This window comes from Pezoporus flaviventris, unplaced genomic scaffold (genome assembly GCF_033815535.1).
Source record: "Pezoporus flaviventris isolate CSIRO_AGI_PZ_B2104156 unplaced genomic scaffold, CSIRO_AGI_Pfla_v1 ptg000031l, whole genome shotgun sequence".
Classification (NCBI taxonomy): domain Eukaryota; kingdom Metazoa; phylum Chordata; class Aves; order Psittaciformes; family Psittacidae; genus Pezoporus; species Pezoporus flaviventris.
Genome location: NW_026892579.1, coordinates 56510682 through 56528128, shown reverse-complemented (window position 1 = coordinate 56528128; position 17447 = coordinate 56510682). Strand labels below are relative to the sequence as shown.

Below are 17447 nucleotides of genomic sequence, written 5' to 3'. Positions count from 1 at the left end.
TGCTCTGAGGCAGGTGAAGATCCATCTAATCAGCAGTAAGTGTATACAGTTGTCTGCAGAGCATATGGTGAGTACAACAAACAAAACAGAGACAGGATCAACAGTACTATTTAGTGTCTGCAAGTTAGCAGCAAGGCAGAAATGTGACTGTTGAAAAATCCCTATGTAAACAAAAGCAAAGAGTGGGGCACAATATGCTGATAAGTGCCAAGTATGGGATGATGGTATTTTTCTTACTGTTCTTAGCACTGAAAAATACTTAGAAAACAGAAAGTCAGACAACAGAGGCCTCAAAGACAGCCATTCAGTTGTTCAAACCAAAGAGAAGCACTACACAAAAGAAAGAGGAGGGGACCAAGCAAGGACACAAAAAAGTGCCAAAATATATACTTTATTTTCCATAAAATTAATTCTGGGTCTACAAAGGTAGATTTTGATACTCAGAGACAGGAGGAAAACTTTTTTTAAAGAAAAAGCACCCCCAGCTGAACAGAGGCACTGTTTCAATCTAAAAAAACTTCAGGAAAGCTGAATGCAAAAGTGTTTGTTCACAGTCTCTGCACATGAAATCTTAAGAAGTCATGAGAAACAGCTTTTTATTAGTAAATACTAAGCAATCTGTTCCCACTTTGACTGAAGAAGCAGCTGGTAAGACAGTGCTTCAACAATGCAAATAATCTCACCTCCAGAAACAAATACAAATGGAACCATTACATTCTGGTCAGAAGTTCGTGTGTTAGAAATACAGCTCAGGGTAACTTCAACAGCACTGCAGAGCCCCAGCCTTCCCCCTCTGCTGTTCCTCACTTACTACTTCTAAGTTTGTCTTCTGAAAAGGTTTATAACAATGTCTTTCAGTTTTGTGGAACACACCAGGCAATGTCAGACATCAAGAAAATGCTGACACAACTTCCTTCCCACTACTGCAGACAGGTACAAATAAAGTCATCACACCTTAACACACAAAAAGATGCTCTCTTCCCAAAAGAAAGGAAGGCTTTGAGGTTGGGAGGAAGATTAAGGAGGTGCAACAGGAAGTTGGGACACCATATGATCCCAGCCATACAACTTCCAGATACATAGCATCCATTTAAGAAGCTTAATCACCACAACATGGGAACTCCCAAATACTGCCTTTAGGAAATCACAGAATGGTTTGGGTTGGAAGGGACCTTAAAGCTCATCCAGTTCCAACCCCCTTCCACTAGACCAGGTTGCTCCAAGACCCATCCAAAATGGCCTTGAACACTGCCAGGGATGGGGCAGCCACAGCTTCTCTGAGCAACCTGTGCCAGGGCCTCACCACCCTCACAGGGAAGAACTTTTTCCTAATGTCTAATCTAAATATCCCCTCTGTCAGTTTAAAGCCATTCCCCCTTGTACTGTCCCTATATACCCTTGCAAAATTCTCTCTCCAGACTTCTTGTGGGCCCACTTTAGGTATTGGATCATTAGATCCTTTGCAAACTTCACCACCTTACAACCTGCATGCAGCTGTCAGACTAGTAACTCAACAAATTCTCAAAAACTTTAATATGACTTTAGGGTATGAAGCAGTATTAAGAATTGACTGTTCATGCACAAGAAGCAGCCTGCCAGTACTGCACAGAAGGAAGCAATATACAGTTTATGTTAACCTTCAGGTTAACCTTAAACATTCAAAGGTGAAATGCAGACACTCCTAGTTTGGAATGCCAAGACCCTACATGTACACATACTCTATCTGTATGCACACCCACACAAACTTGCACATAATGCAGCTCCCATACCAGCTCAGTGTTAATAAAAAGCATTCAAGCTGCCAAGACAAGCACCCTTCAAGGTATGGGATGCCAGAACAGCATGGCTTGTTGGTTTTATGTTCAGACTTTGATCCCTTCCTGCACATGTATATACAAAAATGTTAAGCAGTACACTATCACACAGTCCAGGCCCCACTGAGCATAGCATGCAGATGGTGTTCCCCTAATGGGCTAGTCAATGGCTTACTTTCCTCTTCATTCTCATACCTTCAGTGCATTTCCACTTAATCTTCTCCTGAAAATACATTTACTCTTGGAAATTTTCTTCATGCTCCACACTAAGCTATGTCTGTGAAGGACTAATATGACCAGCTTTTCCATTACAGACCTTCTAAATGACTATAAAGCGAATATAGTTCAAAACAGAGATTCTATTGACCTGAATCACAACTGTCAGTACACAATACCTTCATTCACCAGACAAAAGCTAACAAGTATCAAGAAAGATGCAGTGAATCCCATCAGTGATAAAACATCATTTCAGTGAGCATTCAGAGCTACTGGGGACACTGAATTAAAGAGACTGGAAGAAGAAACTCCTGAAGTCTGCTAAGCTTCTGCATGAGACCTCAGCTTGTCTAGCATTTATTCCCAGAACTTTCTCTCTCCCCCAACACTGCCTCCAAGTTCTGGCACACTCAACTTGTCCAATATCAGTTTGCTCCAACTATGCAGGCGTTCAGCACTGAGGTCACCAAGAGCACCACAAAGTGCTCCACACGCCATTTCAACATCCTGCCCCAGAGCAAAACAAGGAACACACAACAACAGCTCCCTAAGCAAGCCAGAGAGCACGTTAGCTTTTCTCTAGCTCTGCAAATGTACATCAAATCAGGCACTGATAGCTAGAAAAGAAACAGTAACTGTATTTCCTAAGCTCTGATCCAGAAGGAATGTAAAAGAAATGCAGTACTTTATAAGATAACTTGGTCACATTTGACAGGATTTTTAAAAATAAAAGATGAGATGCACTCCAAATACAAGAGCCAAATTGTGCCCTAAATTCCTGCTTCAAAGATGGTAATTTTTTTGTTGAAAGGCTTTAATGCACCAAGATTTTTTTATGTGAAAATACTTCCTATATCTTTCCATCCCCAAACCAAAAGCACTTGGCCTATATTGCTGAAAAGCTTTTGGCTGCAGCAGATAGCCATCATGGAGAGTTTCATCTGGAGCTGCTGAAGTCTAATATGCATATGAGTAACTCAGCTTGGTGTCTTCCCATTATGAACAGGGTCTAGCAACCTTCACAACCCACACAGACCCATAGAACTGTAGAATGGTTTGGGTTGGAAGGGACCTTAAAGCTCATCCAGTTCCAACCCCCTGCCACAGGCAGGGACACCTTCTACTGGACCAGGTTGCTCCAAGCCCCATCCAATCTGTCCTTGAACACTGCCAGGGATGGGGAATCCACAGAGCTACCATGTCCTACCTATGCTGTTCCCATGCAGACAGAAGATATGCAAATATCTGACAGGAACAAGAAGCTTCTGCCATAAAGAGCATCATGACTTTTTAGAGTCTTTTACAAGCTTTTGATTACATTGCATGATATGCCTAAAATTATGACACAAGGTTCACAAAATGCAGCATTAAAAGTTCTAGTCCTTGAATATTAAGCAATTGCTATATCTAGCATAAAACATTCGTCAGGATGTATTAAAAAGAATTATAATAGCAAATGTTATTAGAAACTACCTATCAACCTTCTCAATAATGAGACTTTGTATGGAGTTTACTTTTTACAAAGTTAAGCACAGTATCTTACAAAAGGAATTACACAAAAGAATGAGACAGAACAATCTACATATACTAAGTGTTCTAAACAACTCTACAGCTCAAGAGAAAAAAAGGAGTTTAAATATCAATCATTTCTAGATTTCAAAACAAAACCAAACCACAAATCACCAGCGCACTTTTTGAAGGCTGCACAGTTTAAATTCTAAGGTATTTCAATATGAAATTGTCCTTGGAGCTTAACACAGCACTACTACTCTTGAACAAGGAAAAAACCAACTGTTTTTCCCCTCCTTATTTGTCTATATCATTCAATTTTGAATTCTTAAGTTTACATGACAAGAGTTAGAACATTTCTGAGAACTCTATCTGTATTATACCATACTTACACCTCCCAAAGTTTTGCAAATTTAAGAGACATTTTACTGAAACAGATTTAAAAGACACTGTATACACAGATTCTTTCTTCATACTTGTGCTTAATTTTCCATTTATGTATTAAATTCAAAGCTTTTAAATGACAACTCATTTCCAAGGACATGTGACCACATGGTCACTGAAGGACTGTGCAAAGAGAAACAATTTCTAGACAGACACTGTAATAAACAGATTTTAAGGTAAATTAAAAAAATATATATACAAGTGGATAATACTTATTTGGTAAATTAAGTTTTGCCTAAGTCACCTTACAGACCCATTCTTTACAAGGAGATAGAAAGGCATTTTTAAGCAATCAAAAGAAACAAACTGTACCTGAGATAGCTGCCAAAATAAGCAACAATGTTTGGATGTTTACAGTCTTTCATCATAATGATTTCCTGCTGTACAACAGCAAAATCTTCTCCTGAAAAGCAGAAGAATGAATATTTTCATCAGCCTGGTTCATACCCACACCTCAACTAGACTTTCAGTACAAGTTTATAAAATAAACATTTTGAGTAATTAAAATTTATCTGCATGTTTCACAGGCATAAAAAGCAGCAGCTGTAAGTCAATATTTATTAGCAAGGCCTTAGCAATAAGCACCTATATTCTTAAGAAGTTTCATTCTGGGCCAGACAGACCTCACATCTGCTATCTGACACCTCTGGTCATAGCTCTTTCTAAAGTCTTTATCCCCCCCCCCCCCCCCCCCCCCCCCCGGAGACCCAACTGTGTCCATCTGCATTCATCCTTTCAATAGCCCAGGTTCTTAAAAACTTTGCTATTTTTGGCCACATGTCCAACACCCATTAGATCATCTTCCTGAGCAAAAAGCCCCATTCAATAGTAGGCTGCTGCTGCAACTCCTTGGTAAACTTGGTAAGCACATGAATTTACAGACTGCGTATGTCCAAATAAAACACTGACACAGATGTGGCATTTGCCACATTTACTATTTGGTACCTCCATTGTCCCTGTACTTCTACAAAAGGTTCTTACCAGATGCGTATGCTGAGAAAATCACGTATGAAATTGAAAAGCCAGAGACATTTTTGGTTTGGGAGTGTCAGGCAGGAGTTTTATAGGAAAGTTAAAAAGAGAAGATGAGAAATACCAAATGTAAGAAAATGACAGAAACAGGTATTTGACAGCATTTTTAATTAGGAAATACATGTCAAGTGCTCTTTTGCAGTTCAGTATCTTAACACAGGGACTCCCCTGAAATGTCTTAGGCCATAAGAGCATGTAGTAGTGAGTTAGGTATATTATTTACAAAGTTCTTACGATGTTTGTTTAGTTACTAGACATACAAGGTTCACAAAAACGAAGTCATTCCCACTAAGGAATTGCCACTTCATAGGTAAAGTAAGCCTGAAGGCCTAAAATAACCGTTTAACTTAATGAATAACTTCAAAGACTCTTTAAGCAAGTTGGGGGGGGAACCAAGAAATTTCAATGCATGTCAAAATTCTCCTTTAGGTGTACTGCTGTGGCACACTTCAGCATAACTCAAAAGAGCTTTTAAACCAGAAGCCAAAGCTATTGTCTAGAAAGTTGAATACAGACACTAGGCTCATATTTATGAGTTGTTTCAACTCAAAAATCACTTCTCAAATACAGCTGTTAATGTCAAATGTAACACAACAACTTCCAACAGAACTGGTCAAGCTATTACCTAAGAAAACATGTTTTATGTTTCTCCCAAGACATCAACATACTGGTGACCTATCCATGTGGTACTTTCTAAACCAGAAATCTGATACTCACATGTTTTTTTAACTGATAGCAAATCTCAAACCACAAGCTGCAAATTAACATCACAACAGGCTGTCTACTATCCATGGTATTTTGCTCATGGCTTACTGTATCCTGGCTAGACCTGTAAATATGCAAACGCTGAAGAGCAAAGTAGAAATCATCTTCCTCTGTGACAGGACAAGGTTTCTCCATTATTTGACCAGGGTATTATTAAATTAGCATAATATTAATATTAAATTAGCATCAACTTCATAGGAAGTGCCTAACATTACTAACCTTTAATCTTCACACTCTCCCCCAGTCTGCAAAACTTGCAAAGAAAGCCAGTGCCACAGCTGTGGAATGCGGACACTGCCTGTATGAGGCTTAGTCAAGCCTCTACCGCAACTGGAAGCAACAACTACAAAGAGACACTGAGCTCACTGAGCAAGCAGAGGGTAGCTGAAGTACATTCTCTGTAGACTTTCTTTAGCATCCAAAGGCTGCCAAAAATATTTAACTGCAAGATACCAGTTGTTATCCCCATCAGCACAGCTTGAGGGCAAGTTATCCCAGCTGCAGTGCATCCCCAGGCTCTGCTCACAGCTCAGCTAAATCACACAGCACGATTCTCCAAGCACAACCTATGTGACACACTACTTTCTTTCCTGCATTAGCTCCCACTACATCTTGAAACGGAGCACAAACAGTTACAAGTTAAACAAGAAGTCTGGACATTTTACTTCTGAGATGACTGCACTGTAATTCAACAAGGCTAGCCACAGTGACAGAACAGAAATTGCAGGCTGATATCTGTAGGGCACATGTGTTTTGTGAAATCACAACATCAGCGCAGCTCAAGTGCACCTCTAGCATACAGTGAATCTTAACCAAAGTCTCTAAGAGAATTTCAGGAAATTTACTTCAACTCCCAGATACTAGTGCTCAGCTATTATTTCACCCTTCCTTCTCATTTCTCCCCCATGCTCTCTCCAGGTAAGTCCTTTTCTGCCCTGCTGCCTTCCTCACTTCTTTTGCTCTATACAGGGCTTTGTATCGCATCAAATGTAAACATAGTACTTTAAGACCAAAATAGCCAACATTCTGAAATTCTTATCAGCTTCCCTTTAACCAGTCACACTTTTTCCCCTTACATCTTGCTTGTCATGCTTAGGGTTTTTTTAGAACAGTGTATTTTGTCCCCATTTAAAAGGCAAAAAATTATCCCTTCTTTCAATAAGGATTCAATTTTGTACAACCGTATTTGAGGCACAGAAATATTTCACTTCTGTGGCCTGTACAGTTAAGTAACACTTACCTGGTTCTAGTTTTATTACTTTAATTGCCGCCAGCTCACCCGTGTTCACATTTCGAGCCTACAAAAAAAGTAAAATAAAAAATTTAACTTTAGAGAGCAGAACACAGTAACCAGCTCTGCATTCTCAATGTTCTCTGACAACACAGAGTCCAAGAGCAACTGAGATACACAAGGGTCTAAAACAGTGAAACCACTTGCTGGTTTGAGACGTTTCTTGGTTGTCTGGGTTTTTTTTAAGCATAAGCTTCCTCAGGAGAAGCCAATAAATTAAAACACCTTGTATTAAATTAAAACACATTTCATACAAGGTTAGATTCGCCCTCCCCTCAATACACCATGCATTTATTTTTATTTGGCTTACAGCTTTTATATTAGATAAGCACCATTTTTGAGTTCTATTATATCCAAAATGCTTATTTAAAATAATCCATGTCTGTGCTTAATGACAGTGAACCAAATTGTAAGAATTCTGTAGCTAGCATACTATTCTCCAACACATTCGTAGGAAGCACTCTTCCAACAAAACCTGGATTTATTTTCTAACGACAAAGCAAGCCCTCTCAAAAAAAAACACTACCAACACCAAAAAAGAAACCAAAATCACAAACCAAAAAAACCCCAACCAACCACAAAAACATTAGGCAGCTGTTTTTTCAGAGCTCTGAAGCTTTAAGTATGCTCAGGAAACCCTACACTGCCACACAACAGTCCAAAATTATGCAAGTCTTCAACCACACTGTACTTCCCTGTTAAAACCCATAAACAAACCAATCACAAAGATACTGACTGTGAAGCAGTTATAACATACACACATCTCACAGCAGACAAGCAATGCCCAGGGTGCATCAAGTGCTGCACCCTTCAGCGTACATGACTGCTTCCAAGATTCCCATGAGAGCAACGCAACGCTTCCTGCCAATTTCATTATGTGCCCCTTGGTCCTTGCTTTCCACTAGTGTCAGCATCCTCCCCTTGCTGCAAGGGTGGGAAGAAAACAAGCCAGCAACAAAGGAGTTAGAAAGCATTCCCCTGGCATGTGCAGCAGCTCTGTGGCCAACTTCAGCTATTACTCAGCAGCTTAACTGCATTTTGTATGGTGCTCTGTCATGCAAAAGCCTGCATTCTACTGAGTAACCAAGGAAATTTTTAACAAGCCATTAAGAAGCAATATAAATTATGATATAATGATTTCTCTTCTAGAATCGTCACACTTGATTACTGACTGAAAACCAGGAAGCCATTTGCCCAGTGCTTTCTGATACTTCTGTGCCTCTGCACCCAGCCATGGAGAGAGAGCAGCAAAGATGCTCCCCAGCACCAAAGCAGCAGCTCCTGAAGGATGCTCTGCTACAACCTCTCCTGTCCTCAGGGAAGTCTTGGTACCCAATGCACTGTGCTGGACCACTAATGCACTGCATGCCATGCCCAGTCTATCCCCTACACAGGGCACAGAAGGTGAGACCAATCCTGCTTTTGCTTACTCCCCTCATCCGCTTTCAAACCAAAAAAGGCCAGAATTACAGAACTTAAGATACAGACAGGTGCCCACCCTTTATGCTGCTAATGGTGTCACTGAAGTCACTGTAGGAGCTCAGGGGCTCAAACTTTTTGTTGACTGGCCTGAGACTCACCAAATACTGTAAGGTATCAATTCTTAACACAGCAGCTTAACAGCTGCTTGTGAAATCCCAAGTAGAGCGAAAAAAAACTCCTTAGACTACAAAAAATAGCCAGCAATACAATCTGGAAATAAGTACAGTATGTATTCCTGTGTTTAGAGATCTACCAAGCTCACTCCTAGCACAGCCTATTTCAAACCTCTCACTGTTCCTTGGTGTGGCGATGCTCTTCTGCAGTACTGGGAGTACTGGCATTTGCAAATAATTTACAGGCAGATGGTTATGGATAGATCTTGAGACCAGTGGGAATTCTATAAAAATCAAGGAGTAGTCCAAACTTCATAAACTGTGGAAATGAACAGTTAAAAAAAAAAAATTAATTTTCTCTGGCAGCTTTCCCTGGAAGTCATTATTTGCCCACCCCAATGACACAGCAGTGTCTCCATTCATCACTGTGTGAGGGAAAAAAGACACAAAGAACAGGAGTTCCTTTTATCTGTACCAGAGAATGAAGGCAACATATGAGAAAGTGGCATCATTGAAGCATGAATTAGGATTTTTATTCCTTATTTCTTTTTCCAGCACATGCTTCCCATACTGAGAAACAAAAACAGAGGCAAGATGATCATTAATCAAAGGTCAACATTCTTTACCCTCCAGGATTAATAAGAAAAATTACTGAAGCTTAATGAAGACTCATGAGGGAGTCTTGATACTTGAAGACATGGTTTGGGTCTACTTGTCCTAATAAGGTAATCAGTGAGAAAAAAACTGCAGTGGATACATGTGAGGACATCCTGAAGTTACTCATCCTGCACGCAGCTGGGATGTGCAAGCCAAGCTGGAAGCATCTGACAGGCTTCAGGGACATTGCTAGTCCAGCAAAAAAAGTTTGTTTGTTTTTTTATTACTATTTTAACAATGTTGTGCCCAGGTGTCAGGAACTTGTTTCTCTGACTATGGCTTTATATGTCACTGCACTGCTCAGAGTGCGATGGCAACTAAAGCAAGAGAGAAGATGGTTAGGAGCTAGTGACAATTTTGGAATGCCTGATTAAAAGACATGAGAATACTCACCACAAAGTCTTATGTGCTGGTGATGCCAAGAAACTTTCAGCAGTAGCCAGAGCAGGACATACAACATCCTAGCCAAAGGAACAGAGTCCAAGCAGCAGGCAGCCTTGCCAAACCTGCGCTCTTCACACCTCATGGCTGATTCACGCCCCTCCCATCGCAAAGGGATTTCATCTTCAATGTCATGACAGAAGAACTGTTCAGGATTATGGGCAGGGAAGCACAAATGCTATCTTTTCACCTCTAGCTTAGGCATTTCTTCTTTTCCTCATGAACAGCAGTAGTGGGACTCTTTGTGCAGCTGACCGTTCTCTGCAACAGTACCTGCCGGGGCTCATGAAAGCCAGAAAGGAGGAACAAAACCTGATTTAATGCAGGTCATCAGTGCCTCCAGGAACAGCAGGCTAACAACTGCTTAAGGGCATGAATTGCTGCTTAAGAAAACATGACTTGAAGTTGACAATCTGAGTAAGCTTTCACTTTGCACCCTATTCCATTTGGGTTATCAGCATTAAATGTATCACAAATAAGAATATGAATTGCCTTTGTTAATTTGAGTATATTAAAAAAAATATATATTATTCCGACGGTAGTGACACAAGGGTTCCTTACAAAGGATAATTATGGCAACCAAGTACCCCTGACAGGTTTTACAAGTTCTCATCACAAGCCTAGATGAATGGGACTGAGAAAGAAGTATTGTATGTTTTCCAGCATGTGCTGGAGCCAGCGCTGACTCTGAATTTGAGGGTGCTTGTGTACATACCACACAATAGCTCAGTATCTTGAGGACACTGCCTTATGCTTTCATTCAGCATAATCACACTAAAGTTGCCAATTACTTACGGGTTTTGAGATTCGAGCATCAATAAGGATTAGGTGGCTGAAGAACAATTTCAAGCAAATATTTTTGAGTTGGCAAATGCAAACAAAAATTTCAAAGTGCCATGTAGGAAAACGCACATTCATTTTTGGTTTCCACTTGCACAATACATGTTCTCTCACCCTTTTTGGTGATGAGGTTAAAAGCAAGAACCAGGAGTTTTTTCCCCCCATCTCTGTTTCCATGCACAGGAGCCTGCAACCAATTCCTTTAAATGCTGATTTCATTATGTCAAAGGGAATGCATTATACAGGTCTTCCAGAAGCACAGATCAGCCTACACCACCTGCATCTACACACGGCCGCTTATTAAATGTATACAGCATTTATACAATGTCTGCTCTGGAAATCCGTATAAGAATCCTCATTCCACCAGCAGCTAAAGGAACAATCCTCTTCCAGAGACCCACATTGCCATATCTGGGGAGGCATTTAAAAAGAAAATCCACCAACTGCAAAGTCAAGCTGAAGAAGCACTGCCTAATTCAACAGGAAATAATTATTAGTGTCTCTGTGACAACAGTAGGAGATCAGATCAAATGCTGTATAAAAACCTGCCGCCCACTCGAAATAAGATCTAAAAAAAAAAAAAAATCCAGGTTTTTTTGTTACTATTATACAAAAATCCATTAACCAAAATGCCTCGCAATTGTAAAGATCATATTACTCTGAAACAGAAAAGGAAAGAGCAATGGGTAGGGCAATACTTGGATGGGCTCTATTCAGAAACACCAGAGGCAAAGCAAGAGACGTGCATGGTGTTTATCTGAAAAGGAAGGGAAAGAATAAAGGGGGGAGGAAGGCTAATATTCAGTACTGCCCCTTAATGTATGCCACAACAGCAGATTCCTAAGTAGTGCTCTGTGCAGTTGAACCAATGCAGACATAAAATCCAAGGAGGTAAATCTCTTGCCAAGTTTGCATTTGTCCTTCAAATGAAAACTACTGATATAAAGCATATAATGCTGCAACAAAAACCAGGCCAAAAAGCAAATCTAAGACAGTAACAACAGGACACTTCTGGTTTTGACTACTTTCTATGTGAATTGTTGAACAAAATGTAGAGCAGCAACTTCTAAACAAGTTGCTACTCATGGGGTAACTGGTCGCAGGGAATAGACAGGCTTCCTGAACTGGATTAGCTCCATTCTTCAGGAAAATGCACTCAAATGGCTTCCCAATCCCCTTGCTTCCAGTCCTACATTCTTCCCCTTCAGCCTCTCTCAAACCCACACAAGTCCCCAGCAGCAGAGTCAACTCTCCAAGCCAGTAGAAACTCACTTGCCCCTTCTTTTTACTTAGTTTTCTGCCAGCTGAACCAACCACACCAGCCCAGGCACCACAGTGAGTGCCAGAGCTAACACCAGGTAAGCAGCAATAGAGCCAGGAGCAGGGTAGGGAATCACCCCTCTCTGGCAACAGTCAGCTGTTACATCATTTCAGCTCATCCTACGGAATCAAAACTGCACTTAACAGAAATTGAACTAAGAATTACACTAAAAGTAATAATGTTCCACATTCTGGTAGGAGGCACGATACCAAAACCCAACAGAGCTACAATTTTAGAAAGCAATGTTTTGATAAAGGCGATGTCAAACAAAAAGATCTGAAATGAAGCAAACAAAATCCCCTACACAAGGCACGGATTATCAGTTAATGAAACCACAGTCACAGAACCTATGCCCTGTAGTACTTACTCTGCACAGTAAAATTGGGATGGCAAAACAACCACCCCTCTCTGCCTGCCTGACAAGCTTCAAAAGAGAATTAAAGCTGAAATTACAGCCTTCGAAACATAGACATTTATTCCTAGAAAAGTCAAATGGAGCTTCCAGCTGTAAGCTCAGTGAAGCAGAAATGAAGACCAAAGTGCCTGTGAAAAAGCACACAACTAAAAGGCACACTTTCAGTATTTCAGAAGGAGCACAGCTGTAGAAGAATTGAAGTCTTACTGGATCACCCCAGGAAAGAGGGGAGAGCAAGGACACAGACACGGAAAGAAGAGATTTGTCCTTAGGACTCTGCAAAATGGGAGTTTATCAAAATTCAGGTTCAGCTGCCTTGGACACATCCTCTTCCAGCAACACACAGAACCACCATCAGAAACCAGACACTGGAATATGGCTGACAGCAGCAACAGTAACCAGGTGTTCCTCAGAGACGTCCACAGGATCCAAGGGCTTCAGCGCAAAGCAGCTGAGCTGTAGGCACATGACTTCCCTCACCAAAACCAACTCACAAGCCAAAGCGCTAGGGCTTTTTCTTTTTAAAAATGAGATCTCAAGCAAAGTGCACCTTACAGAGTCCTGCATCTTCATCTGTCAACTGTCTGAAGCCATAAATGACAAAAAGCGTAAATTACAGAGGACCTGGGACTAGGGATGGTTAGAATGGCAGTTTCATACCAAGAGACACAAAAGTCTTTCTAAAGGAGAGATGGAGTAAACACAGAGCAAACTACATTAAGCAATCACCTCATTTAACTCTAGGAGTATTTCCTGAAACTGAACAGGACAGGGCAGGGTCTCTTTTTCACCATCAAACAAACATAACTCTTCTACACTTTGCTGACCACCTTACACAATTAAATTCTTTACAATAGTGAAATACAGAAACACAAAGACAGAAGTGACCTGTACTACAGCAGAACTAGTTTTCACCTTTTCTAGTGAGTGTTGCTTTGGACAAGAATATTTGACAGAAACAGAAGGTGACATTCAAGAATTTTCCTGACATGTAACTGCCCTTTTGCTATTAGCTCTAAACTAGACTTTAGATGAAGCTATATTACTTGACAAGCAAATTTACCGAGACATAGAAAACAAACCCGTATAAATAAAAACAGGATATGCAACACTCGAGTACTCAACTCAGAACACTATTAGCAGGTTGTCTGTGTTTTGTTACAGATGCATCAACCATCTGACAACGTAGTAACTCGATCTCTCCATTCACTTTAGTCTTCTGAGGAGACATCTCTGGACAAGGGAACAGATTTTAAGTCCTGTGTTTTACCTAAATTTACAATAAGAACTTTGCAACATTAACATTCCAGCTATCTATAGGGGCAATATAGATTCACTGAAAAAAATAATTAAAACATCCAAACATCATCTCTCATACCCTCACTGAAAACAGCATTATGTACACTGATCATGTCTCTGGGATACATCAAGAATTAAACAACCCAGATAACACTCCGTCTCCTACAACCAGCTTGCACTGGTACCAGTTAGAAGAGACACTTTACTGTTGACTGCATATTTGAGAGCTAATGGCATGAACAAGTTACCCACTACCTTTCCTGTGATGAATTATCATCTTCTCCAAGGCCTTTCTGAACACCAAACTTGGATGGGAGGGCAGATAGTTATAAGGTGTTATTTCTAGCCAAAAATCCATACTTGCAGCGCTCTAGCACACTTCCAGGTACCAGCAAACAGCAGGACTGATATATCTGACCCATACCTCTTCCCTTTGAGTTTCTGTAGTTCAGTCCACACCACAGGCTCTTACTTCAAATTCAAAAAATCTTCAGAGTATAGACTCTGCCTCTTTTACTTATTTTTATATAATTATTTTTTTTTTCAAATAAATCAAACATCTAACCTATGTCCTGTTGTAGTTCAACTAAAACAGAACAAGGAAGAAGATGCCAGCCTGCTTGGCTTTCAGCTCCTCAACACTTTGCCAGGAAAGCAGGTTACAGGAAAGTCAGCATTTAGCAAGAATGCCAACATGACTGTCACTTATTAAGGTAATAATCCCTACTAACAGCAGAAACACCTCCCAAAATGGCTCTCCCTGCTAAGGAGAGGGAAACTGCAATTTACAAAGAATATCTTGAAGCTGCCCAGGTACATCCAGTGCTTGGATCCACTCTACTGAAATCCCGCCACTGATGAGCACCATTACCACACAGTTAATCTCAACCTCACACAATTATTTCAATCAACCACAAAGCTAACCTACAGACCAACAAGATGAAGCAAGTGAAAGAGGCTTTAGGAAATCCCTCACAAATTTAAGATAATGCCTTAGTAAACTCACATGTGGATGACACTTAGGCCTATATTACTTCCTCTTTGTCACATTAAAAGTAAATAGCTGTCATTATTACTTTTGGACCATTTTCATGCTCCACTTTAAAGGCTTCTTTGGCAAAACCTTCCCTCAATATGAAACAGGCAATAATTCACTCAGGAGAAAAGCACATCTCGATTTCCATATGTTGTCCACAACCTGATCAGAAAATACTTACTTCTCTCTCATCTAGAGGAAATAAATAATTGTAGTATCAGCCTAGTGTGTCCTGATGCTGATACATCCCTTTCTAACCCAGCTGTCAGGAGGAGAGAACTTCAGTGCCTCAAACTGAAGTCCAGAGAAGGCCCACGAGGATGATCAGGGGACTGGAGCACCTCCCGTATGAAGACAGGCTGAGGAAGTTGGGGCTGTTCAGCCTGGAGAAGAGAAGGCTGCATGGAGACCTCATAGCAGCCTTCCAGTGTCTGAAGGGGGCCTATAGGGATGCTGGAGAGGGACTCTTCATTAGAGACTGTAGTGACAGGACAAGGGGTAACGGGTTCAAACTTAAACAGGGGAAGTTTAGGTTGGATATAAGAAGGAAATTCTTTCCTGTTAGGGTGGTGAGGCACTGGAATGGGTTGCCCAGGGAGGCTGTGAATGCTCCATCCCTGGCAGTGTTCAAGGCCAGGCTGGATGAGGCCTTGGGCGATATGATTTAGTGTAAGGTGTCCCTGCCCACGGCAGCGGGGTTGGAACTAGATGATCTTAAGGTCCTTTCCAACCCTAACGATTCTATGATTCTATGAAACAAAAGTCACAAGCAGTGACAAATACTGGCCACACAGAGCACCAAAGTGAAGGCTACTGCAATGCAAGTTCCATAATCAAGAAAACCTTGACAAATCCAATGAAACAAGTTTTATATGCCTAGTAGTATTGCAAATGTAAATATTCATTCTATGGTTGGAGGTAACATCCTCAAAATTAAACTGTAAACACTGATTACTTGGCTAATTCACATCCATCATAATAATGTAAAGAGCACTGAGAAAAATCTGACGAGATATCACAGAGTCAATATGGCAGTTAAAAACTGCAACAGAAACAGAGCTGAAAACATTAAGAGAACAGCTTGCAGGAAACAAAACCCCCCAAAAAAACGTGCATAAGGCAAGTAGAGTTGAATAATTAAAATCAACACGGCAGACAAATACTCCAAGGAAGCTGGCAAGGTGAAAACAATACAAAGCCCCCTTTCAATTAAATAATAAATAAAGCAGGGAGTTGGCATACTAAGAACACAGTAACAAGAGGATTTAGGACTTGAAACTTTCGTAACATTTAAGCGAGCCAGGATTAAACCAAAATCACCCCAACCCAAATAAGACTTCATTCTAGGTGCACTCACCTAGTCAAAGACAGCATCAGAGCAAGTTCTGTGTGCCTCAAACCGTGGAATGACTCTAAAGGTTTCCCTACAGCCCTGCCTACAATGCAAGTTTTCTTAAACACACACACACACACACACACACACACCCATTCTATGATGACAAAACCAGACCAGAAGACACTTGGAAAGCACACGGTTAAAGTGATGTTTCCAACAGGCTGCACATGACAAACTTCCAATCTCCCCTCTGCTCTGTCACCAAACAGGAGTGGGTACCTGAGGGACAAGCTGTCACATCCCATCAGAAAAGAGTTCACCTGGATGGATACACAAATAGCAACAAACGCTGCAGAGCAGAGAAAAATGTCAAAGTATGCTATAAAGCCCAAAAAGTCAAACTTACACTCAGCTGCTGATGCTTTAATTTTGCTTTTCCTACATTTCTGAAGTTAGGGCAGGATGATGAAAGCCTCTGATCTCAATGACACCTTTCCTGGCTCCCCAGTTTGCCTGGTCAGCCTCACGTTTTACAGAGACACAAGCACAAAACGCTGGTATTTTCACCCAAGACAGCGATGGGAGCAGTGGCCGGGATCAACACCCCTGATCGCTTTCAGGCACACGATTTCAAGTGACATTTCGGCTGGAAACGAGCGATCAAACATGCAATTTACGCACTCCCAAAGGTCGGTCTGGAGAGGAGCCGACCCCCAGGCCCCGCCCGTGAAGCGGACTCCCGAAGCACAGCGGCAAGCACCAACTCCCGGGGCGGCTCTACAGCCGCAGGAACCGAAGAGCGCCGCGGTCCCGCACCGCCAGCGGGGCCCGAGGGTCCTCCCCTCGCAGGGGTCGGCCAGGCCAGCGCAGGAAGAGGCGCGGGGAACAGGGTCCCTTCAGAGAGGAACCGGAGGCGGCCAGACCGGGAGCCCACGCGCCGCCAGCAGGACTGGGACCGGTGTGACGGGACAGACTCCGCTAGAACCGGGAGAACGAGAGGCGACGGTGCTGCCCACAACAGCGAGAGAACAGGGGGTGGTGGAAAGGGGGAAGCGTCGCTTGGCAACAGAAGCCCCTCTCAGCTTTTGGAGGGGAAGACCGACCAGGCAGCTGACAACGGAACCCACCGGGGTGGGAGCGGGGGAGAGGGAGAGACGACACAGCCGCGCCGGCCCGCGGAGCTGCATCTACCTTGTAGACGTCGCCGTAGGTGCCGCTGCCGATGCGCTGGATGAGCTCGAAGTCCTCCTGGGGGTTGCGCCGGGACAGGTCGCACACCCGCCCGCCGCCTCCACTCATGGTGCCGAGGGAGGCCCTGCTCGGCCGCGGCCCCCGGGCCGGGGGAGGAGGAGGGAACCCGACACCGGAGCACTCACCGCCTCCCCCCAGCCCGCTCCGGCAACATGGCGCCGCGCCTCCACACTGCGCAGGCGCAC

The 17447-nt window shown here is 42.2% G+C and overlaps 1 protein-coding gene across 14 annotated transcripts in view; it reads right to left on the bottom strand.

Annotated features, from left to right (window-relative positions):
- Positions 1 to 17447, bottom strand: part of MAP4K3 (mitogen-activated protein kinase kinase kinase kinase 3) — an 80619-nt gene extending 63172 nt beyond the window's left edge. For 8 of the 14 annotated variants that reach the window (XM_061461315.1, XM_061461310.1, XM_061461312.1 and 5 more), the window contains exons 1-2: positions 7021 to 7078; positions 4296 to 4386 (exon numbers count right to left, since the gene is read on the bottom strand). In XM_061461315.1, coding sequence (XP_061317299.1) covers positions 4296 to 4351 — 56 coding nt within the window. In that variant the 5' untranslated portion in view covers positions 4352 to 4386; positions 7021 to 7078. Of the gene's footprint in view, positions 1 to 4295; positions 4387 to 7020; positions 7079 to 9716; positions 9739 to 16417; positions 16692 to 17202 lie in introns of those variants that run through there. The other 6 variants (XM_061461313.1, XM_061461320.1, XM_061461322.1 and 3 more) reach the window with 6 other exon arrangements.